The 24,981-nt window shown below is 40.9% G+C and overlaps 1 protein-coding gene across 2 annotated transcripts; it reads right to left on the bottom strand.

Annotated features, from left to right (window-relative positions):
• Positions 1-253: 253 nt before the first annotated feature.
• On the bottom strand, positions 254-23,813 carry LOC139461075 (uncharacterized). Of its 2 annotated transcripts, none has more exons than XM_071242589.1 (2): positions 23,656-23,813; positions 254-3,528 (listed from the first exon to the last, which is right to left on the bottom strand). In XM_071242589.1, exons 1-2 carry the CDS (start codon positions 23,669-23,671, stop codon positions 2,111-2,113), a joined length of 1,434 nt encoding a protein of 477 aa, XP_071098690.1. In that variant the 5' UTR covers positions 23,672-23,813; the 3' UTR covers positions 254-2,110. The 2 variants fall into 2 exon arrangements, with proteins under 2 accessions (XP_071098690.1, XP_071098689.1); XM_071242588.1 differs by lacking the exon at positions 23,656-23,813 and adding an exon at positions 4,713-4,907.
• Positions 23,814-24,981: the final 1,168 nt, after the last annotated feature.

Raw genomic sequence — 24,981 nt, 5'->3', positions numbered from 1 at the left:
CGTGTCTATACTGGCCTAATATGAAATGTGTTGAACGACATGTCAAAAGATACCACTTCATATATATACAAATCATACAGTCATGTCAGCATAACGATACATTCATGCAAAAGGGTAATAAGGGGGCCGACCATTTGATAATAATAATAATATATCTCGAAAAATCTAAGAAAAATGTCCGCAGATTTAGAAAAAAGCCCCCCCCCCCCCCCACCCCACCCCCCCGAAAAAACAAAAAATAACATCGAAACAAAATCAAAACAAAAACAAAAAACATACTAGTTGTTTAAATTTCCTTTCCGATATAAATTGAAAATTATTAAATGGTCGGTCCCTGCGCATCAACAGTTTTACGTTTTGGTTGTTATGCTTTCCTGTATCAACAAGGATGTCTTGATGAACAACACTTAATGCACTGTTCTTGTCTATCGGAGCAATGTGAGAACATACGCATTTGGACATCAAACATTTGGTTAATGGCTTTGCATGAAGATGACGGAATAAGTATGAAAGGGAAGACCGTATTCTCGGACTGAATACTGAGTTCTGTCTAGTTGAGACAGTTCCTGAGAGTTAGAATGGTGCAGTGTATAGCAGACTTGCGACTTCCATAGTTGAGAGGATCCAATGTTTTTGTTCCACTTCATTTCAGCTTTATCACGCCTGTAAATAGTCACGTCAACAACAGGCAAACCATTGTCAACCTGCTCACGCCATTGAGCTAAATGGTCCATCAATATTGTTACAATGTAAAACGTGTTGCTAAACAACGTCAAAGTCAGGGTAAAACACGTTGTCGTAATGAGCTGGAGTTGTCTCCCCTTTGGACCGCAATCCACTTGGTTGTATTTCCTCAGTTTAACAAACACAACTAGCACACGTCATAAATTTACACTGTCTTGTAATGAAAATCATTTGCTGGAGACCAATCGTACCACCATACATCGTCAATGACGTCACGCTGTGAATTGAATTCCTCATACTCAGAACTGGTCTTTGTATAGCAAAATGTTTCATTATCGTAGTATAACCGTGTATATTCATATCATGATTCCATACCGATTTCCATCCATTACATGGAACAGTGTATCCTTTCAATGTACTGTTGACATCCATTACATCGGAAAGTGTTTGGGCCTTTGCAAGACTATCAGCCAAATTCTGATTTTAAGTCTTAAGTGTAAGTTCTTTGGCCTTTTCCACACTCGGTTTAAAGAAGGATTCGCTCCACTGCCAAGTGTCTAATTCGTCTCTAAGTCTAGACGTTGTATTGTGCCAAAATGAATTTTTGTGTAATTCTGGTATTAATTACGAAAATAATAATCACAAAGGTTGGCATACACGCAAAATGTGTATTCAATGACTCGGATAAAACGTTGTAGGTCTGCAAATTACTCGGGCGTAGTCCCCCATGAACGAAATATGAAGTCACGGTCTTTGGCAAGACGTTCCTTGAAGCAGAATCTGGACAATGACACTGGTATAACGATAACGAAGATATGATAGTTTCAGCCTTGTTCTATTTGTATTTTAACTTGATTGGATTTCCTGTATTGACTGTTCCACTGCTGCCGGTGATAAAGGTTTGACGCGGCATACCACGCGGTGGTCCTTTCTCTATATTGTCCTCCAGGCAGATGGATGAACACACTTTGAGCAATGTTGATAAATGAGGGCCAACATAAACCCCATGAGATCTATTTATGACCAAATCGACAATTGTAGTATCCATGGAATTGTCTGCTCTTTATTGGAAGCGATATATTTATCCCATGTTGCAATGCGGGCCACTAAACACAATGCTTTATCTTTGTTCGTCGATATGGCTGGACAAATGGGAGTTATCTGCCCTTATTTGAAAGCGATATATATCCCATGTTGCACTGCTGGACACTGAACACAATGGTTGATCTTTATGTATCAATATGGCTGGACAAATTGAGTTATCTGCCCTTAATCGGAAGCGATGTATGTTCCACGTTGCACTTCCAGTCACTCAAACTCAAGGGTCCCTATGGCAGGGCAAATGGAGTTATCTGCCCTTATTCGGAAGCAATATATGTCCGATGTTGATTGCCCAGTGAGCACTATAACAGAACCTAACGGGTATTTATGGCAGGGAAAATGGAGTTATCTGCCCGTCATTAAATATGAACAAGTCTTTACTGGTCCCTCTCATATAAGAGGCGAACATGCTGAAGCCGCTCTGGCTGAGGACGAGGACGTCGCATTTACTCAGTATTTGCTGTTCGAGTAACGCAGTCTCGAATCCATCACAAGCATCGCGGTCATCGCGCTGACGATCAATATGGCGGATCTTCCCCTCAACAGTCAAAAGTTTGTTTCCAAACTCTCGTCGCGCCATATCTCGCACCCTCTCGGCGTCCGTCGCTATAAAATATATGGTTTCTTTTTCGTATCCGCGAAGGAATTTCCACAGTTTTCTCACACTTTGTATAGAATTCACATTTGACTGATCTCCAGGAATGGTTGGATTTCGCCCAATACGGACATGCGCACAGACAAGCTTACTATGAGGCGTCTGGTTGATTTGTTCAAATGCTTTGTCAAGTTTAACTTTCATACTGCCGAAAGGTTTAAACAGTAAATTCCAAACATGACCAAATACCTTTGACTTCGACCCTGACCTTGCCCATACCGGAAGTAACTTTTTGTACTTGGGATGCTGGATTATTGGTCTGGTAAAGTCCATATTATCCCTCAAGAATACAACATCTTCCAGATGGTTCTCGTTGAAGTCCCCTTCCACGAGGCTTTTTTTGAGTTCACCATCATCCATTGCGTTTATATGGTCTGAAAACGGGAGCCTTAAGACACTCTCGCTCACTGTCCAGTTAATTTTATTTGGGGCGAAGAAGTTGTCCAATTCACAGGGGGATAACATTCTGATGCCGTACCTCCGCCGTGTCACCAACGCTAAGAGGAACACCCCCATAATCCCCCTTTGTCGATCCCCCAATCCCCCACAAGTCGTTTTGCGATCACACAAGTACACCAGGTACTTCCTCTTATTTGGCAGTGGAAGATCAGGAAGAGGTTCCAGGAAGCTGTCTGTATCGGCTTCCTTCTCCAAACTAAGTTGAGCAATTCGTCTATGAATCTTGGCCTTGATAGGTTGGAGTATCATGTTTTCTTCACTGATTTCTGACTCTTTGGCACTGGTTGTTCCTGCCATTTCGGACAAATTCAGGTTTTTGATCCAACCGAATTCTGAAACAATGGGTTCCTTTGCTGTGGATGGCTGAACGAATGCTTCGGGTGACGTGACCTTGACCTGTGGGTCATACATATATCCCCCTCGTGCCTGCCCAAACATTGTCTTATTGGTCCGCTGAATGATGACATCATATAGATGTTGGGGGCTACTTTGTCCAGGCCAAGTCCTGAAGGTCAAGGACGTCGGTGCTGTAGCCTCGTTCCCAACTGTGTAAATGTAGACTGCAACCAGGATGGCTAGTAGGGTAAAGAGTCCGAACACCGCCTTATAACGAGAGATCCACTCCATGCCTGAAAAAGAGGAAAATATGTTTAAGGATCGATCATTTTAAATTCAGAGTTAATTGTTTTTATTTTCTAACGATAATAATATAAAAAGTAAACATTGCTCGCCGTACTTGCTGAATTACCTGGAACAAAATGTGTTTGTTTGGATCCTATCTGGAAAGAGAATCGTATGACTTGAAGCAGTGAGACGAGGCTCATAAATTAAAGTCGGTAGCTTTATAAAAATCCAATTTGAAATATTCTTTTTGGTTTCCGCTCGCCATTCGTCATAATTTTGAAGTTTTTCATACAAATTTTCATCATGTTTTAAGCAAGAATTGCTTATTGGATGGTGATGTATTTGATACGGGTATCACCGTTCAACTTATGTTTTGGACCTTAAGTTTGCAGCGTATCGGCGACTGTTGTCAGCCTAGTAACGTTTTGTATAGCTGGAATATTGCTGAGTGCAGCATTATACAACAAACAAACAATCACTAACGTTTTGATAACGTTTTTGTAAGTTTTCAAACGTACACTACGCCTAGTTCGCTCTGTGGAACGGGTTCCTGGTCGTGATTTTTGTTTTTGTTTGTTTGCTTGTTTGTAATTTTTTGGTCAAATCCAGTTTTCAAACGTACACTACGCCTAGTTCGCTCTGTGGAACGGGTTCCTGGTCGTGATTTTTGTTTTTGTTTGTTTGCTTGGTTGTTTGTTTGTTTGTTGATTAACGCCGCACTTAGCAATATTCCAGTTATATGACGGCCATCTGTAAATAATCGAGTTTGGACCACACAATCCCGTGATTGATGTTATGAGCACTGATCCACACAATTGGGATGACATGCATCAACCAAGTCAGCGAGCATGCAGGACCAAACAAACAAATAAAAAAAGCAACTTTGTCACTTTGTTAGATAACGTGCTATTTGACAAGAAAAAACAAATATCACATAAAAAGTTAGGGATCATGAATATTTTTGGGGATATTGTTATGAAATTATATGCTCAATCTTCATTACAAAAAAATATACCAAAACATATTCATGATCTCTAACATTTTTTGTTCAGTAAATATTTAGTTTACAAAGAATGGCCGATCCTTTGTATCCAGAGTCGAATATCGATGACCAACTCTTGCTGGAATAAAAGCAACACATGATGCGTAGGTGAGAAATAGTATATTCATAAAGTACATCTGCACTTACCTTTCATTCTAAAGAAAGAGAGACTGAACCAGAACACGGACAACACAATAGCGTGAAGCTGTAGAAGAAACGTCATCTCCTCCACGTGTGACGTCACCGGTCACTAGGCAACAAAGTATTCTTGTTTATGACGTCATGGATTACAATGCCCTTTTATCGGTCACTATACGATATAAGCACTTGGTAAGGATATGAAAAGACATGTACAAAAGCAAGAACATCCGACTGTGCCAGAAAACGTGTAACCTGTTTTGGCGAGAAGCCAACATACAGCCAACGAACACTGCCATCAAATTAGGTCGCCTCTTGATTAAAAAGAAGCGAATATGACAAACCCTCAGGAACGATACAGTTGATATATTTCTCCTTTAGGAAAGATAAGAATCATTGAACATTGCTATCAAGCTCCAAATCTCTCAGCTGCCATGTGCTCTTACGAGTTTAAGCAAGAACCTGCTAATTATCTCAAGAATCCGACTTCAGCACGTTTCAACCATTCAGAGACATAAATCAAGAAGACAACTTTGATATTATCTAACCAGAACAAAACAATATGTGGAAAAAAACCAAATAGAAATATCGTGTTTTAGCGTCAACTAATGTTAATCGTCTGAACAACTTTCTAAACCTCAGTTGACGTATGAGGAAGCTGCAGAGGGGGAGATAGGAGGAGCGCCGTTACAAAGGGGCGTGACCACGGTACAAGAGGAATGGGCGTCAGTACAAGAGTGCGTGGTTGCAGTAGGGAAGGACTGGGCGTCAGTACAGGAGTGCGTGGTTGCAGTAGGGACGGACTGGGCGTCAGTACAGGAGTGCGTGGTTGCAGTAAGGAAGGACTGGGCGTCAGTACAAGAGTGCGTGGTTGCAGTAAGGAAGGACTGGGCGTCAGTACAGGGGTGCGTGGTTGCAGTAAGGAAGGACTTCGCGTCAGCAGCAGGGCTTCGCATCCTGACAGCCTGAGTGAGTGAGTGAGTGAGTGAGTATGGTTTTACTCCGCTTTTAGCAATATTCCAGCAATATCACGGCGGGGGACACAGGAAATAGGCCTCACACATTGTACCCATGTGGGGAATCAAACCTGGGTCTTCGGCGTGACGAGCAAACGCTTTAACTACTAAGGTACACGACCGTTCCGTGACAAGTATAGAATGCCACACACACACAAATAAATTAAAAAATGGCAATTACTAGGGAGAACCTATCCAATTATACAGTATCCTTTTCCACGTCAAACAATATTTTGGCATGTGCTTCAAAGATGGGAACAAGTTTCATGTGTTGGAAACATTTCACCCACGCGCCATGTGTGTCAAAACATGTAGATTTAGCACCTAATCCAGGGAGAGAGCGTCGGTAGCACTATCTCGTGCAATACAGTGAGTGAGTGAGTTAGGTTTGACGCCGGTTTGAACACTATTATGGTTATATCACGGCGTGTCAACGTGATGCGGGTGGACAGCTCGAAGTGATGCAGGTCTCAGACATAACCGTTACGGTAAAACACGCGGGCACAGGTATGGTTCCGACAAACCCACACACATCGACAAACCCACACACATAATCAGGGCGACCGCGGATTCGAACCCACTCTCTTTATGTTGCACCTAAGGGAAGCAACCATGCACAGCAAATTGTGGCAACTGGGCAATGTGATACCGATATTGAGAAGATAGCAATACATTGTACCCATGTAGGGAATCGAGCCCGGGCATTCGGCGTGTAAGCGAACGCTTTAACCACTTGGCTATCCAATCGTACCCTTACGACAATAATTGAAAATTTGAAATTGGGACTGTTCTTCGCCCGAAAACAAGACAATTACGGTGCTTGATTGCTGTGCTGATACAGCAATTGCGAAAACTTGTAATAAAATCGAATCTTAATAACGATAGCAATAATGATTCAATTAATGTCGGTGATGCAATATCAGAACACGTCATCATCAAAGAATATATATAATAAAATATTTTGTTAAACTGCATATGTATACACGTGCCCATACAACGCCATGGAAATGTGAACACAAAGAGGACATATTTTGATAAATCCAATAAAACACATTACACTTTTTGTCAAATGTTATCAACCACGAATATCCACAAGAAACTTAATGTCATTTTTGGGTAAGAACCCCTCAAATTCCAAGGCAAGTTATGTTGCCATAAACACTTAAAAACTCCAAGTAAACAAAATTCCATAGGTTGTTATAAACAAGGAAAATGTAATGCTATATTTTGGTAAAATACTTTTGGTAATACTATAACATGTAAAAAGATCTAAGGAAGCTTGGATATCACATTTTGGCAGAAATTCCAAGAACACTTAAACGACATAGGTTAGTGAACGCACTAAATGGGAACATAATTCCAAATTTTGATATTAACACGTCCAGTTCCAAAGAAATCTTTTCACCATATTATGGCTGAAACAATTCCAAATTCCAAGGACACATAAACACCATGTATTGGAATAAAACGTAAAACTCCACGGAAACATAATTCCATATTTTGGTAAAAAATACAATTCCAAGGAAAGGTAGTTACCATATTTTGGCACAAATACATTATAATCCAAGAACACCTGAACACAATATATTGGAATAATCCGTGTAAAACTACACGGAAACATAATTCCATCTTTTGGTATAAACACATAAAGATACCAGGAATCCAAGAACACACAAATAATAAATACCGATACAACACATAATACTCCACGGAAACATAAATCCATCTTTTGGAATAAACACTTACAATTCCAAGGAAACGTTATTACCATATTTTGGCACAAATTCGTTAAAATACAAGAACACCTAAACACCATATATTGGAATATGACGTAAAACTCCGCGGAAACGCAATTCCATCTTTTGGTATAAACCCGTAAAGATACAAGGAATCCAAGAACACACATATACCATATACTGATATAACACTTAAAACTCCGCGGAAACACAATTCCAACTTTTGGTATAAACCCGTAAAGATAGAAGGAATCCAAGAACACACATATACATATACTGATATAACACTTAAAACTCCGCGGAAACATAATTCCATCTTTTGGTATAAACCCGTAAAGATACAAGGAATCCAAGAACACACCTATACCATATACTGATATAACACTTAAAACTCCGCGGAAACATATATCATATTTTGGTATAAACCCGTAAAGATCCAAGGAAACTTTAAGTACCAGTATTTGGTTATATGACTTTGTACACACTGGTCATCCTTGTGAAAAATGCCTCATCCTTTTGACTTCATCCTGAACAACCATATGGCGTACCACCTGTGGAACAAGTCTGGCAATATTTCAGTTCCTTAACTACCAACATATCAGGAACCATTTTCGTACAAGTGGAACAAGTCTGGCAATATTTCCAGTCCCTTAACTACCAACATATCCGGAACCATTTCAGCCTATATCTCAGGGTGAGCATAGCCAGATAAACTGCCCTCCCCCGCCCCACATTCCTCCCTTAACCCCAAGTACTTACTCTCAGACTGGCACCACAGACAGCCAACTATTCCTTCCAATCAGCACAACAGTGCCAGAAATGTTGAGATTTTTTTTCAGTTGCTGATTTCGGCGTTTCTAATGAACTCGCTCTCCCAGTAAGACTTTTGTTGTTTTAAAGTAAAGATAAACCGTTTTGTTGTGGGAGTAGCAGGGTCGGGTCGACTTTAAACATCTATTTCATCCCTGAGGTATAGCTGACGCTGTTCTTCACTGATAACGCTTAACTATTAACTTATCGGCGAGACCGGTTGGGTTCAGAGGAAGAATATTTTCCGTCAAATTCGTCAACTGAGGAGAATATAAGAGTTACATCTGATTGTAGATCTTTCAGCCTTATTAATATTTATATTTGTAGGATGTAGGATGTAAGTTTAAACTTGCTTATGGAAATACTATGTGATCTACTAAAATATGAAACGTCAATGCCAGAAAATAACCAGTCTCGATTATCCGCCGGAACAGATTCCATTTGGTGTAACAGGCAAAATAGCGGTGCAAAGTATATGAATGGATCAATGAAATCAGTGATGACACCAGGTGTTCTCGAAAAGGGAAAGTATTTCCTGCCCTGCCGGTAGCAACCGACGGGTATTGTGGTGGATAACAGTTTTGGTTACCTCCTCTACTGACGGTTATCCCTTGTCTCACTTGCGTGTCCCGAAACACTGTCTCTAGGAATGCTGGACCTGGTTTGCACCGATACAAATAGTTTGTTGTGGTAGGAGACGAAGGGTGACTAGACAACCCAGTGATTGGTATTATGAACAACGCCCCACGTCCTCGGGGTATGGATGGCAAACAATCGCGGTCCGGATTCAACAACTAACATATCCTTTCATCATCATCGTATGATGTAAAGATTCTTATTCCCCACTTTACTATTAATACGTACTGGTCATACAGTATACATTCTAGTACTAGTATACATTCCATGGGGTGAACAATGAACAAGCAGCTAACCAAGGAAGGATCGAACATGCATCATCATCATCATCATCATCATCATCATCATCATCATCATCATCATCACCACCACCACCACCACCACATCATCATCATCATCATCACCACCACCACCACCACCACATCATCACCATCACCACCACCACCATCATCATCACTGCCACCATCACAACCACCTTCGTGATCATCACCGCCACCACCACAACCACCACCATCATCACCATCACCATCATCGTAGACGAAAATATTCACATTCCTCACAAAACGTTCACTAAATAAATACATGTAGTACTATAAATTTGTACAAACACTTCTACGGGTGAACAACCACATCACATCGGTTAATCCAAGAGGGATCCATCAATCCACACTGAAGACGCCGTCAGTAACATCTCATACAACGTCCTTGATTACGACCATCCACGTTGGAAACATAACATTTAACACAAGATGTGTACTTCCGCAACTTCATCTAACACACGTACATCTCCACGAACCATGGTACGACCCAAGCGCTATCTTATCCGAGGTATTACGAATGCTCCTTACGCGAACAGTTACATGGCTGCAGTACCCCAAGCGGAACAACCGTTCAAGATACAAACATTGCTCTGTAAATTACAACCACATAATAACAAGTGCAAGTAAGCAAACATATTTGCGCCACGCACGCTCTGTGTAAAATGTGTCTAGTTTGCACAATTATCTGACATATTTCAGGAGCGACACATTGAAAAATCCCTGCTTTTCAGCTGCTGGTCTAAGAAAAACACAATTTTACTTGTAACGATCACTGGGTATGTTGACCTATCTGCTCAGTATCAGACTCGTGATCAAGTACATATAACGTAATTAACATTTCATCGCCCGGTAATAAAACACTTAACGATTCCAGATAACGTGAAGTGGATAAGAATGCGTTCAGCATGTTAAACAGCTCTGATAGCATCCCTACCAACAAAACCAGCGAATGGCTACTTCATCGTTGTATTGCGCACAACCTTGCTTTGTCTCCTGATTTTATTTCTCTTTTGGGTGGAGAGTTCCTTTCAAAAGAATGCACATTCGTCACCACTCGCCCCTTTCCGTAACCTGCAAGAAGACTCGTCCCCCTACCGATGAATGTTATGTGCGAAAATACGACAAACCAATCAGAATGCGCGTTTGATTTCAAGTTGTTCATCAAAGAATCCCTCAGAAATATTTTTTGATTTTACATATGTCTTGCATCTAAAATATATACCCAAGACACAGTTAAATGTGTTCAATCATTCTGTATAATTCCGCATGTCCAGATGTGCTTTACATTGCATCTGAAATATATATAATATATGGGGAGATATATGGGAACCATTACACAAGGAGTTAACAATTGTTTTAGGTATACCCGTTTGCGCTCAGACGGAACCCGGTCGCAAAAATGGCCATGTGAGGGGCACGAGTCGCTATTCGGCTTGTCCCGGAATAACACGAGTTGGTCACGAATGAAGTATGCACGGACTTTGTGTTTAAATTTAGATCGGATGATGTCATGCAATGAATAGTTTGCTCTGTGATCGTTAAAGTGTTAAACAAGACAATGAATATTCTATTTTCGCGATGACCTATTGCCATTACTGGTTTTCAGTGACCCATTCATACAATTTTCGCCGCTATTTCGCCTTTTACGCCCGAATGGAATTCGAGTCTCTTTCGGCAGATAACGGAGGCTGATTATTCTCTGCCGTTGACGTTTTATGTGCATGCTTTGGAAAAGAATCTTTTCCAGGATTTCAGAATGTAGTTCTCCTGTATCCCTACGCCTGTAAACAAGGCGTAGTTAGATAATAGTTAGCGGGCTGCACGGCTACTGACGGTTCCCTTTTGAAAAATCTTAATGAGTCATGCTTAACACCACCTTGAACAGTATTTCTATTGTATTTTGAAAGCACAAACTCGAGCATGTCTTAAACGATAATCATTTCGGTGAGACCCACAATATATCCTGTTGTGCAGCATTGTAGTGGTTGCGAATAACGGATTTGAACCTACGCTGAGCGGATCCTGACACGGATGAGGGGCACAACTCTACACAGTTGGACACCACTGACATACATGGTTTACGAGCTCATATAAATGCTGATATCGGACGTAACACGTACAAAGTTCACCTCCTTAAGTCCTTAAAAGCACGAAGATCAGACTATTAAGATAGAAAATATCCTGAGTTTAAGCAGAACCATAGTATACCGTGATAGTTATGTCCTTGATACACCGAGGTCGCCTCCTTGGTCTAGTGGATTGAGCGTCTGTCCGGAGAGCGGAAGGTCGGTAGTTCAATTCAAGGTAATACCAAAAGACGTGAAGATATGATACTTATTGTTACCCTGCTTGGCGCTTGGTATTAAAAGGTTAAAATATTGGTCGGCTCGGAGTCGGGATTCCATGTTAAGCCCTACTGAAAGGTATCTCGCTATAGTGCATTAATCTTGAAAGCGGCGATGAAGCCTCATTTCTCAGGGCACATGTGTATCCAACCTATACTTGCACAAGCTCCTAAGCCAAAAATTATTAGTTTAAATCCAATTTCTAGATTATATAAATAATAAGAACAAGTTGCCCCTATAAGAGATTGGCGTTTTTGTACTATCCGCTTATCTAGACTCGCTTATTATAAGGATAGAATTACTATACACCCATGGACTAGTCATTCACTACAGCCTTGGAGCAAGGCTAGTATCCAACCCATTATCTGCATATACAAATGGCTGACACTTGTCTCGGGCATCGACTGGTCGTGTACCGATGCGGAGGATATTGTAGGGTGATGCTGGCGCATGTTTACATCTTGCTTCAGATGCTGTGTGTATCTTGAAGGAGGTTCATGACGCTTCCTTAAAACATGTAGTTGCAAAACATTCTTCTAAGGTATTGTTTCAACCATGTGTTTATGTCTCGGGAACCACATGAGAGGGTATTGGGCTAGCCTCGTGGTTTCTCGATATACAGAGTTGCGTCACTTAGGTTTTCTGCGATCCTAGGTTAGGATCTATTTTTTAGAATCATGTCGGTGCTCTTGAGTTATATTTTTTTATAGGGTCCTTCGGGTAGCCTAGTGGTTAAAGCGTTCGCTCGTCACGCCGAAGACCCGGGTTCGATTCCCGACATGGGTACAATGTGTGAAGCCCATTTCCGCCGCCGTGATATTGCTGGAATATTGCTTAAGGCGGCGTAAAACCATACTCACTCACTCACTCACTATTTTTTTTATAAAATATATATATAATGCATATTATGCATAATGCACCAAATCCACAAACTAATGCAAGCTTAAAGCGCGACGTTATTACCAGTAGACACGGGAATCTGTATATTTCGAGTCTGAACCAGACAATCCAGTGAGTGACATAATGAACATTGATCTACGCAAATGGGATACGATGACATGCCTCAACCAAGTCAATTGAGCCTGTCCACCCGATCCCGTTAGTCGCCTCTTACGACAAGCATTGTCGCCTCTCACATCAAGCATAGTCGCCTCTCATGACAAGCATAGTCGCCTCTTACGACAAGCATAGTCGCCGCTTATGACAAGCATAGTCGCCTCTTTTGACAAGCATAGTCGCCTCTTATGACAAGCATAGTCGCCTCTCATGACATGGGTTGCTGAATACCAAGCATATATCCAACATACCCCATGTAAGTCTTTAATTAGTTGGCCAGTCCATATTACCGCAGCCTGAAAACGAACAGAGTCTCTCGGCTACGTTTTATAATATTTTATTCAGAAGATTTAACAATTGTTTGTCTGTAAACTATTTTCATTTAAGAGACTAGATGCGAGTCTAGAACTGTATGCTCCATGCATTAACAACATACAAGTGACGTGCACACAGCTCATGTTCGTGGTATGCTGACGTTCCCAGTCGCTGGGATTCATAAACGTTGCTGGTCGGCCCACCTTAACTGTCTGTGTTGAGTGTAGAGACGATAACACTTGGCAGACAGACACTTAGCATGCTATTTTGAGTATGACCCTGTATTATAAAGCACGGGGCAAACTGTAACGGATAAATTGCTTTACAGCGTTTTTGAAATAAATGCTTATATTTATGTTCGTAATGATATTAACTGACTGTGACTTTTCGTTTTGATCAGTGAAAATGTCCTTTTCACGCGTAGTTCTAAAAAAATTAAAACGGCACATTTTGTTTAAATTTGCATTTTCGTAATACGGTCGCTGTATGATTGTTGAACGTTAAATGAATTCATCTAATGGAATGTGTTAATAAACAGTGAAATGGGATGTTCTTTTTATAAATCTTTATTAGCGTCCATAGCAATACAAATACACACCTTGTGATGAGTATCCTAATTTCGTGAGGGAATCAAACACGTGTAAATTTTGCTTTTGATTATGTTAAAGCGGAACACGTTAGGTCCTCCTACCTGTGTTTGGCGTGCCAGAATCCTATAGACAGCATCGGTATAAATCTTATATTCCCCTTATTATGTTTCTCAGTTTGTCAGCACCATGTCCGTGCTCGTGGGTACCAACAAAATGGTAAACGTCTGAGACCTGCTTCCCTCCCACATGCAACCTGAGACAGGAACTAAACTCACCATCCGCCTAAGCTATGCTCCCAATATCACTACAAATACCATAAAATCCAAAGTCTTTTGCAAAAATTATCTCCAATTTCATTCACAAAATGTTCAGGCAAAGAAAATCTGCATCTCCTCTAACAATTCAATCATATCAATATTTGTATTATGTTGTGTATGTCAATGTTTTTAATTAATCATGTTCATGTTTTTGTACCCTGCCCCCCCGTGGGTGTTTATGTACAATACATCTTCTTCTTCTTCAGTCTGACACTAGAACACTGTTCAAAACCGAGCACAACCCATCTAATTCACTCTCTCAAGAATCTGGCCAACATGCCGTATCACATGCGACATATCTGCTTTGGAATTCTTTACGAATGAGAGATCTATACAACATATATACCAGGCTGGATGTTGCAGGCCAGCTGACACTACCCGCAAAATGAATCACATCAGAATATTTGAAAATATTGAAATTTTGCGAATTGACTTTATAAATTGGAACAGTAAAAATAGTGCGATTGTATGTGTTAAATTGTTTCAACCCTCCCCCGACATATTCTTCCAGTACACGGAAAGGGCCCAATGGCGAGAGTACAGGACGGAAACAACGAAGCTATTGGCAGAGCCCCCCCCCCCCCCCCCCCCCCCCCCCTCCCCCCACCTCTCTCTCTCCTCCCCAACACATCCTCTCTCTAAATAATTTTACTACCTACAAATACTACATTTAATTTTTAAAAGGGGGTGGGGGAGGCCCTCTGGGTCCGCCTATGCACACACACTGACATCACACACACACACATGCACAGTAACACACACACGCACACACACACGCACACCAACCATAACACAGAGAATCTAAAATGGTCCTTCCCGTACCCGCAACACGTACACTCACTACCAGCGTTATCCTTGAAGGGTTAATTGTCCCCAGGGGCAATAGAGTTGGTTAATTACCACAACCTGCTAATGCATGTTGACATGACCTGGCAGCTGCGCAACAAACACAGATTCCATGGCGCCCTTGGCACCGCTGCCAACTGTGCAGAACGGCAGCCATAATAAAACACTTTTGGAGGTGAACATGAATGAACTTGTAAGTTGCATGTTTTGGCTGTATATATATACATGTATATTCAATTCATCCTTTTTCTGCTACTGATTTGGGATATACAATGTATTGAATAAAAATATTATGTGTTATATAATAGAGTCATGTATGCCTCGGCAGAATGTGGGTAGGGGAGTTAACTCTGGTCAGGGGATGAGATATCCGGAAACTCGTTTATCCGGACAATATTTGAGAAAACGCAAGTGTATGGATAAGCGAGGTTTGACTGAAGGTGAGGTGAGATGAAATGAGATGGACTTATATAGCGACGTGCATGCGCGCGTGCGTGCGTGTGTGTGTGTGTGTGTGTGTGTGTGTGTGAGTGTGTAGCTGCATGTACTATTCCAGACTGATGACGATTTATAGTGCTAGCCCCTTGAGATACCATGCCACAGTTTAACATGAATACCCAACCCAGACACAGTTACTGACTCCGAGCCGACCAGTCCTTGTTTTAGCCCCTCAAAGCCGAGCGCCAACCAGGGTAACAACAAGTACCATATTTTAACGTCTTTTGGTATGACGCAGCCGCAGATCGAACCGCGAACTTTGCGCTCTCCGGGCGGAGGCTCTACCACTAGACCACGGAGGCGGTCCGTTTTGACTGTAAAGAAACCGTACATAGAAATTCCAGCTACAGCTAAAAAACGAGATATTTTTATATATTAAACTGTGAGCCTGAATTTATGTGGCATGCATTTTCTTCTTTTTTAGAACACTCTGAAGCATAATTTTCTTATCGGAGCGGAATGACATGTTCAGGCGGGGAAATTTGAAGATATATAACATGTTTAGTCTTCACAGTAATTTAGGACCGTCGGGAAATTAGACGCACAAAATTATACCAATGTTGACAACAGTTCAGTGGAAACGTCACGCTCGACATCACATCCGGGTCTCACAGAGACGTTTCTTGGTTCTGCGTCTACGTGCTCTCACATAACTGCCGCGTGCAATACCGTGAAATCACCGCCACTTACAGGTTTGATGGACGATGTTCACTGAAATATATACTGCCGAGCAAAAGAAAGTATACACCCATGTTTCATGGTGGCTACAAATTAACCAAACAAGAAATATTCGATGGTGATGTATTTGATCCAGTTATCATTCCATTAAATTTGCTGTCGTTTGGCGACTGTTTTCAGCCGGGTCATTTTTGATAACGTTTGTAAAAACATTAAACTACTTTTAGAACAAACTTAAAGGGACCACTAAGTTTAGTTGGTTATAACCATAGTTTGTTTTTAGAATATATACAGCATATATACAGCAAACGGCCGGGGCCAAAAAGCCAGTTCGTTATATCCGCCAGTTCGTTATAAGCGTGTTCGTTATAAACGTAGTTTACTGTACTTGGTTAAATCCAGTTACAGTGTATAATCCATTGGACGAGAGGTCGGTCACAAGGCCGCGAAACTGAAGTTCATAAGTGTATGAACGACACATTTATGATTGTGTGTTCTTTAACGCCGCACATAGCAAACCTCCGGCTCGATGATGGCGGTCTATAAATAATCGAGTCTGGACCAGACAAACCGGTGATTGATATCTTGAGCATCGATGAGGGATTTATACGTGGTAGCTGGGACTTATTTTCACAGACGAAAAGCTTTTTGTCCATTTCTCCAAGATATTTATTTTTTATTCAGTTCAGGTTTTTTTTATAATCCATCTGGTCCAGCAAGAATTATTTCTTTTTTTGAAAAATCTGTGGGGAAATGATTTATTTAAATATTTTCGGGAACAAAGGGATTTCGAATTACTTCCCCTTAGATCCCACGCTCCAACTTTTCCCTACATTCCTACTCGTAAACGACAAATCGGAATGATTGAGTTCTCATACCGCATCTGTTCCCCTCAACATGATAAATAGGATTGATAATCAACTTGGTCATTTCAGCTTTTTGAATGACAGTCACAGTCAGACATAATCTTAACCCCCTTTTTGTCTGCAATGGTTGGTTAGGAAAATCTCCCTTACAGAACAGATTTCTCGTGTTCATAGCATGAAATCTACGCGCTGTACCACACAAACACGCAAACCAGATGTCGACACTGCAGAATTGGCACCTGTGCTTTGGATAACAAAAACGCATGCAAGATGGTTTGTTTATTATATTTTCCGGACGCGTCATGGTTAATTAATGTCGTTTTTTTCACAGCGTTATATCTGGTGTATTTTAACAGCAAACCTCGTTACTCGCTTGGACAGCGGATGAGTACGGCGCAACGGTGAGGTGAGATTGGGTGAGGTGGGGTGCGTTGAGGATTTGGTGCGGCGAGGTGGGGTGAGTTGAGATCGGATAGGGGTGAGTTGAGATCGGATAGGGGTGAGTTGAGATCGGATAGGGGTGAGTTGAGGTTGGATTGGGGGTGATGTGAGGTGAGATTGGGTAAAGTGAGGTTGGAGGGGGTTGTGGTAAGGTGAGATTGGGTAAAGTGAGGTTGGAGGGGGTTGAGGCAAGGTGATAGTTTCTCCCCAGTAACATATGCTTGTGCTGTAGGACTAACGTGTATCGGCTGCACATGTTAGGTAACGTGGGCCGTGACTCATGATATCGACCACTGGTTTGTCAGGTCCCGATTCGGTTATTTATAGGACGCCGTGTTACAGCTGCACAATCCTGACTGCGGCGTTAAACAACATTCTTACACTTTCACCATTCCTTGTAAGCACGCTGATCAACTTTCAACCTCCTCAGGGAGTCATTCGAAAAATTACCAAACCAACACTCCTCTCCTCAGGGAGTCCAGCTGTTACTGCTTAACATAACGAGAGAGCAAGTCATGCCTCCACCCACAGCTCACGTCAAATCTCTGTTCTCGATCTCAACAATTAGTATCGAAGAAACACCAAACCATCACAACTCTCCCCGGGGAGTTCAGCTGGACACATTAACACGGCGGAACCTTTAACCGGCGTTCCAAACAAATCACCATACGGCCCAGACCGCATTCCGCTTGAAGCACCTCGTGATGCAACACAGCCCTCAAGAACGAATACCAACACGCTAATCTCTCCCTGGACTTCATGGGGAGAGTGGCTGTGTAGTCCCTCAAGAGCTTAACATGCCGACATAAGTACCCCCTCAGGTATCGGGATATGTAATTAAATACCCAGGTGTGTTAGATACAGGAACAGACACGGGAAGACTGGGGTCTGCATAGCCTTGCTCCAAGGCTGTACTGAAAGATAAGTCCATAGATGTGTAGTAATTCTATCCTCCTAATAGGAAAGTCTAGATGAGTGGACTCTAGTCTCTTATGGGACCACTTGTTCTTATTATTGACATATTCTAGAAATTAGGATTTAAACTTATAATTATTGCCTTAGAGACGTGTGCAAGTCTAGGATCAGCAGTGTACGGCGTGTATCGGAGAAAAGTGCCATGTTGTCTTTCACAGAGGAATTGTTTGTTGTTTAACGTCGCACCCCACACCAAACCAGCCATATGACGGCGGCCTGTAATTAAATTGCCTGGCAAATGAAAGTATACACTTGCAAATTTGAATTTGGCAAAACAAATTACAAACGTTATCGAAACGTCACCAGGTGGGCAAACAGTCTCCGATACACTGTAAACTTAAGGTCCACAACACAACTACGATACCCGTATCAAATGCATCACCATCGAAAAAACATTTTTTGTTCGTTTTCGTTCTAGCCACCATGAATCGTGGGTGTATAATTTCTTTTGCCCGGCAGTTAAATTAAATCTGGCCAGACAATCCAGAGAAGGATCAACTTCCAACGCCGTCATCATTCAGATTAAAATCCACAAAGTCACTAACCTGGGCATACATTGCCTTGGGGTTTAACGTAGGAACAGTTTTCAAGTTTATAACGGTTAACGTATGATGGAGTCCATATCGTCACCGGCCAATTAGCAGTCATGGGAAGTTTGATAAAACCCCAGTTTGTCTACAAACTCGCATTTTATTATGGACATAACTCCATCAGAAATATAGTATCCTCATAAAAGACACATGGTCTCATTTCCACACATGGCACTGGTCACAACGTCTGGAAGTAAACTTGCAATGATCACCAGACCGTGGAATATGCATGTAGTCCTCTTCAGGATAACACTGCTTATATAATACTGTAACCGTATTATTGTGAAGATCATCATCATCATCATCATCATCATCATCATCATCATCATCAATATTATTATTATTACCCACAGGGGCGGTCGGGTAGCCTAGTGATTAAAGCGTTCGCTCGTCACGCCGAAGACCCGGGTTCGATTCCCGATATGGGTACAATGCATGAAGCCCATTTCTGGTGTCCCCCACCGTGATATTGCTGGAATATTGCTAAAAGCGGCGTAAAACCATACTCACTCACCCTCGCTCATTATTATTCCATAAATGTTTAGTATTTACCATTAACCAGATCATGGTACAATGTACTTGGATACTTTTATACATGTTTTAATGTACATACGATGTCTCATAAGCCTGTAAAGGCTGGGTGCAACACCAATGATAATTGATTTTTCTGTTTTTATGCAGTATGTATATGTTATTTGCACGTGACATCTTAATACAATATTCTCTCTCTCTCTCATGTTAAACTGCGACATCATATCTCAGTGGGCGAACACTATAAAACTATATTAGTGCGGACTCGTACATGCAGTCACACAAGCACGTCGCTATTTAAGTAAAATAATCTTGAAACGCGACGTTGAACTCAATTTACCCTCACCAACAGTAGACAAGGTAGTGTACGGTATTTACCTAATTACGACCAACCTGTTAATTACGGTAACTGACCTAGAAAAGCGGACAATTTTTAAAACTATTTTGCAAATTCCCTAACTAAACCACATCAACGGCATTGTAATACGATAACTGCACTTGGATGTTTTCATTATAATATTTATCATATACGTATGCCCATATCTTTCAATCTGCTATATATCATATTCAGACATTTTTATAAATGAACCTTCTTCAGCGACGTAACAGTATCATATATCAAAGGAAATTAAAACAGTTATCAAATAACATACAAACCACGAGCTTGCTGTGTCTAACACGTCGTATTACGCGAAGTAGGGCAAGTGCTAATGACTTCATTTCCAAAACTAATTCAACGCGTGAGAAATTCAACAACCGGAGGACGAGGACCGGGTGAGTGAGTGAGTTGAGTTTAACGCCGCTTTGGACTTTATTTCAGTTATATCACGGAGTGTCGGCCTCATATGTGTGAGGAAACCCCGTAGTGAATCAGGTCTTAGACGTTCTCTATTATGGTGAAAGCCACGAGCAGGGGCATGGAGCCCATTGTGGGGCTAAAACAAGGACTGGTCGGCTCGGAGTCAGTATACTGTGTCTATGTGGGGTATTCATGTTAAACTGCGGCATGGTATCTCAGTGAGCTAGCACTATACATCGGTATGAGTCCGGACTAGTACAAACATCGCACGCACGCACGCACGCACGTCGCTACATAAGTGCAACAATCTTGAAAGCTACGTTAAACCCCATTTCACCACACCTCATCCCAGAATGCAGTTTACGCGATATGCAAACTCCCCTCGTGTGACAAAACAACACGGCAAAAGAAAGTCTCCACCCATATTTGATGGTGAAACAAAATGAAACAAACAGGAAATGACTGATTAGCATTCGCGAGTTAACTTTTATATATAATTTGATATACATTGCCACTCCATGCTATATTTGTTAATTTGTTGAAGAAATGTTTTAGACGTTGCCATGGAACTGACTGGTTTTATCCCCATGAACACATATACTTCACTGGTTTAAAGAATAACTTTGATACAATATTTTAGACCTCATGGACACATTAACACGGGTAGGGAATACTTATTTCGTTCTACGTTATTGGCTCTTTTCCGATTATTTACAGACCGCCGTTATATAGCTGGAGTATTGCTGAATGCGGCGTTAAACAACAAACAAACAGACAAACATAATTTGCCGCGATTTGATATTTCACGTTACGAATAAGCTGTGTTAGCTATTTCTCAACAGTCCTCTTATCGAAAATTTGCAAATCAATTACACGTTTTCTGTGAAATGTTTTTATTTCTCTTGTGAATTGTTATTATACGTTATCGTTTTTGTATGCCGAAATCTGGAATACAATGTAGTAAATTTGGGGGACAGTTATTGGGCATAGGTATTCCCTACTCTCATAAACTATACCATAAGTCATGGATAGTTTACCGATGCGTGTCATCAAGACATCATGGCGTATAACATGTCCACCTCTAGTTGAAGCTCAGCCTGTTTTACCAAAGACAACCATTATGACTACACACCTAGTTCAAAGTATAGCTCACTTTTCCGATGAGTGTCAATTTAACCCATGGACACACAAACTACACAATAGGTAAATGTAGACAGCTCACTTTACCGATGGCAGACAATTTTCCCAATGAGTACACAAACTACAGCACCAGTGAAAAGTATATAGCTCACTTTACCGATGGAAGACATTTTTCCCAATGAACACACAAACTATACCACTAGTTAAATGTATTAAGCTCACTTTACCGATGGCAGACAATTTCCCCAATGAGTACTCACACTATACCACTAGTTAAAAGTATATAGCTCACTTTACCCACGGCAGACTCTTTTCCCAATGAACACACAGACTACACTACTAGTTAAAACTATATCTCACTTTACCGATGGCAGACAATTTTCCCAATGAGTACACACACTATACCACTAGTTAAAAGTATATAGCTCACTTTACCCACGGCAGACACTTTTCCCAATGAACACACAGACTACACTACTAGTTAAAACTATATCTCACTTTACCGATGGCAGACAATTTTCCCAATGACCACACAAACTAAACCACTAGTTAAAAGTACAGCTCACTTTACCGATGACAGACAATTTTCACAATGAACACACAAACACAGCACTAGTTAAAAGCATAGTTCTCTTTGTCAATGACAATCGTATTTCACAAAGTACAGTTCACGTCATCAAAGACAGACAGTTTGACTTCATGAAACAGGTGCCCTTTGATAATTGGCAAGTCCTCATACACAAACTTTACTTAGCTCCAACCCTACGAAAGGAATGATCTCTCACTCGTCCCCACAACCTGATTACACGTTCAAAAACACTTTCTTTCTGCAGCTAGACATTCTTTCGAACAGCTACAGCAACTCACTGCTCAAATTGCCCGGCATGCCTTAGCTTACTTTCGTCTGAGAAAATCAGCGACGCATATCGTTTTCGCATATGCGTTTGGCACATGTCTTGCACAAATATGTAGAGGTAACTATTGAGCGAGCAACACTTGTTTGTATGCAGAGGTTATGTCTAAGAAACCGTTTAGGTGGAGACTGCGTTAGTCACACTAGTAGGCATGGTATGCTTTAATTTCCCGGGAAAATGTGATTATTAGCAGACAATACAACTGAAATAAATGATATTCGTACAAGCAGAAATATTACATATTTTGAAATTCTCGTTACTTTGAGTGAGTGAGTGAGTATGGTTTTACGCCGCTTTTAGCAATATTCCAGCAATATCACGACGGGGGACACCAGAAATGGGCTTCACACATTGTACCCATGTCGGGAATCGAACCCGGGTCTTCGGCGTGACGAGCGAACGCTTTAACCACCAGGCTACCCGACCGCCCCTCGTTACTTTGAAGGTACAAGACAATAACGATAAGTTGAATTATATGACGTATAATATGATTTAAGTATAAACACTAATATAAAAATAACTTAAAATATAAAAGTGGAAAAACTCGAACATTTGTTTGTTTGTTGTTTAACGCCGCACTATTGACGGCGGTTTGTAAATATTCGAGTCTGGACCAGATAATCCAGTGATTGACATCATGAGCATCGAGCCACACAATTGGGATACGATAATTTCTGATCATATAGTAACATATAAAAATGAAATATGATTTAAAAATAATACAATTATGTTGAAAAAAGGCCAAAGTATGACAAATAGATTAAATAAACATATCCATAAAAAGATACGACAAATGTAATAAATGCTTAATTGATGAATAAAATGTGTCTTAAGCTGAACATTCTTTGATGTGTAAACAAATTAACTCTCCTAAAAATACCTAATTACGCCAAGTGTAGACAGTTATATACAACGTAAAGATTACTCGCAACACGCGCGCTCGTAAAGCTCATAAGCGCTCTTGAATGATAAGGTGAAACACCATATACAAATAGAGACAGACTTACGAGAACTGGCTCCCAGAATATATCACCACATCCACATCACCGAGTTTGCTAAAACTTAGATAAAAGTTATCTTAATAACGACATGAAAAACACAGACTCCCTGATCAGATTCCGGAGAGTGGGGGCTTACTATCACACACTGACAAAGCACATTGTAATCCATCGACCTCAAACTACACTGATGACGTGCCTGGTAATCTTCCTTGAAACAATTTGCAGAATTCTCAGGAGCACTCCAAAAGGCGGTGCTTGTATTGTACATCACATGCCTGTCTCAATAGAAATAAATTCAAATTTCGTAATGCCCTCGACACACGACTTTAGACCACCTCGAAGACTATGAGAAAGTGTTAGAACTCTCAAAGCGTGTTGTCTAAAAAAATAGTTCATGTCAAGTCGTGGCACGCATTCTCGTAAACCTTAACTCAAGTATTTTTTCACGCGAAGGCTGACAAAAAGTAGAAACTCACGCTGCTTTTTAGGGGTTGTCGACATGGGGAATATAAACTATTTCCGTGCAACTCACCTCGTTTTAAGAACATATTGTTTCAACCAATAGTTCCTAACGTACATGTAGGTCCTGTTCCAGTGACGCAAGGAGTTCCCAACTCTCGCGATCCTTCCTCCAATTCCACACATCGACATGAAGGTTTATGAAGAGTTGATTACAGACAACAAACGCCATTGACGACAACACAGTAGTACTGGCCCTAGCGAGGGATGCTGCGCGTTATACATGATACATCGCTTGAGACATTGATGAAGAATCCAGAGCATCACCATTAACCCTACCGTTCTGGCGTCGTGTGTACGTGTGTTAGACACAGCGGAGGATGTCGTCGTGTTGGAGATTTGGGGAGCTCGGTGTCTGTTTTCAGGGAATGTTTGGTAATTTGGAACTCGTTTGCCCAAATCTCTCCTTCATTTACACAATAAAGACCTGATAAGTTTGGGAAAAAAAGTTCTAATAATCCTACATGTAATTTAGAACATGCCGTGTGAAACATGTTTCTTCAGAACAGCCAATACTGTTTGGTTTTGTCTTGCAATACTATCTCAACTGCCGGGCAAAAGAAAGTATGTACCCATGTTTGATTGTGGCTAAAACCACAAGAAATAGTTTGCCGATGGGGATTTATTTGAGAGGGTATCAAAGTTGTGTTTTGGACGTTGCTGTGGCTGTTTTCACAGGCTAGTGAAGTATTAATAACTTTTGAAATTTGTTGGCCAAATTTAATTTTAAGTGTATACTTTCTTTTCCCGGCAGTTTAGTTTTTATACCTTTTATTTGTAAACGTTGTCCTGATTATTTACCACTGTTTACTTGTCTGCCGACTGAGAAAGAGTGAGTAAGTATAGTTTTACGCCGCTTATAGCAACATCACGTCGAGGGACACCAGCAATTGACTTCACACATGGTGGGAATCGAACCTGGGTCTTCGGAGTGACGAGCGAACGGTTTAACTACTAGGCTACCCCCTTGCCCTCATTGGCAAAGAAAGTTCAGTGTGAAAATTGCCATGTGAGGAAAAACTAGTTTCTCTAATGCTGTGATAGAGAAGCTCTCGAAGCTGTTTTGTCAAATATTTTCAGCCTGGAGGACCTTTGAATACTGTTTTATTTATCATTCATATCCCTGGACTCTATTATGCCATTACAGTTTGGTGAGCAGAAACTTATTAATGTGACTATATGATTATACATGTATATTTATTATAACAAGAACCATGTTCATAATTACCATAAAAATGTTATTTCCTAAGTGGGTTCAGTTTCGGAAATCCATTTCCGACTTCTTTTCCTGTAGTTATGTACTGGTACTTTTTGCAAAACGGCTTACACATTTCACTTA

Source organism: Haliotis cracherodii, unplaced genomic scaffold (genome assembly GCF_022045235.1).
Source record: "Haliotis cracherodii isolate W230 unplaced genomic scaffold, xgHalCrac1.p SCAF_14, whole genome shotgun sequence".
NCBI lineage: Eukaryota > Metazoa > Mollusca > Gastropoda > Lepetellida > Haliotidae > Haliotis > Haliotis cracherodii.
Note: the sequence above shows the minus strand (reverse complement) of the source record. Positions and strands in the feature narration are given on the sequence as shown.

Coding starts and splice junctions, on each gene's coding strand:
- LOC139461075 (XM_071242588.1), bottom strand. CDS start 4,788: ATGACGTTTCTTCTACAGCTTCACGCTATTGTGTTGTCCGTGTTCTGG. Junction 3,529..4,712: donor CTCTTTCTTTAGAATGAAAG/GTAAGTGCAGAT, acceptor CCTCTTTTTCAG/GCATGGAGTGGATCTCTCGT.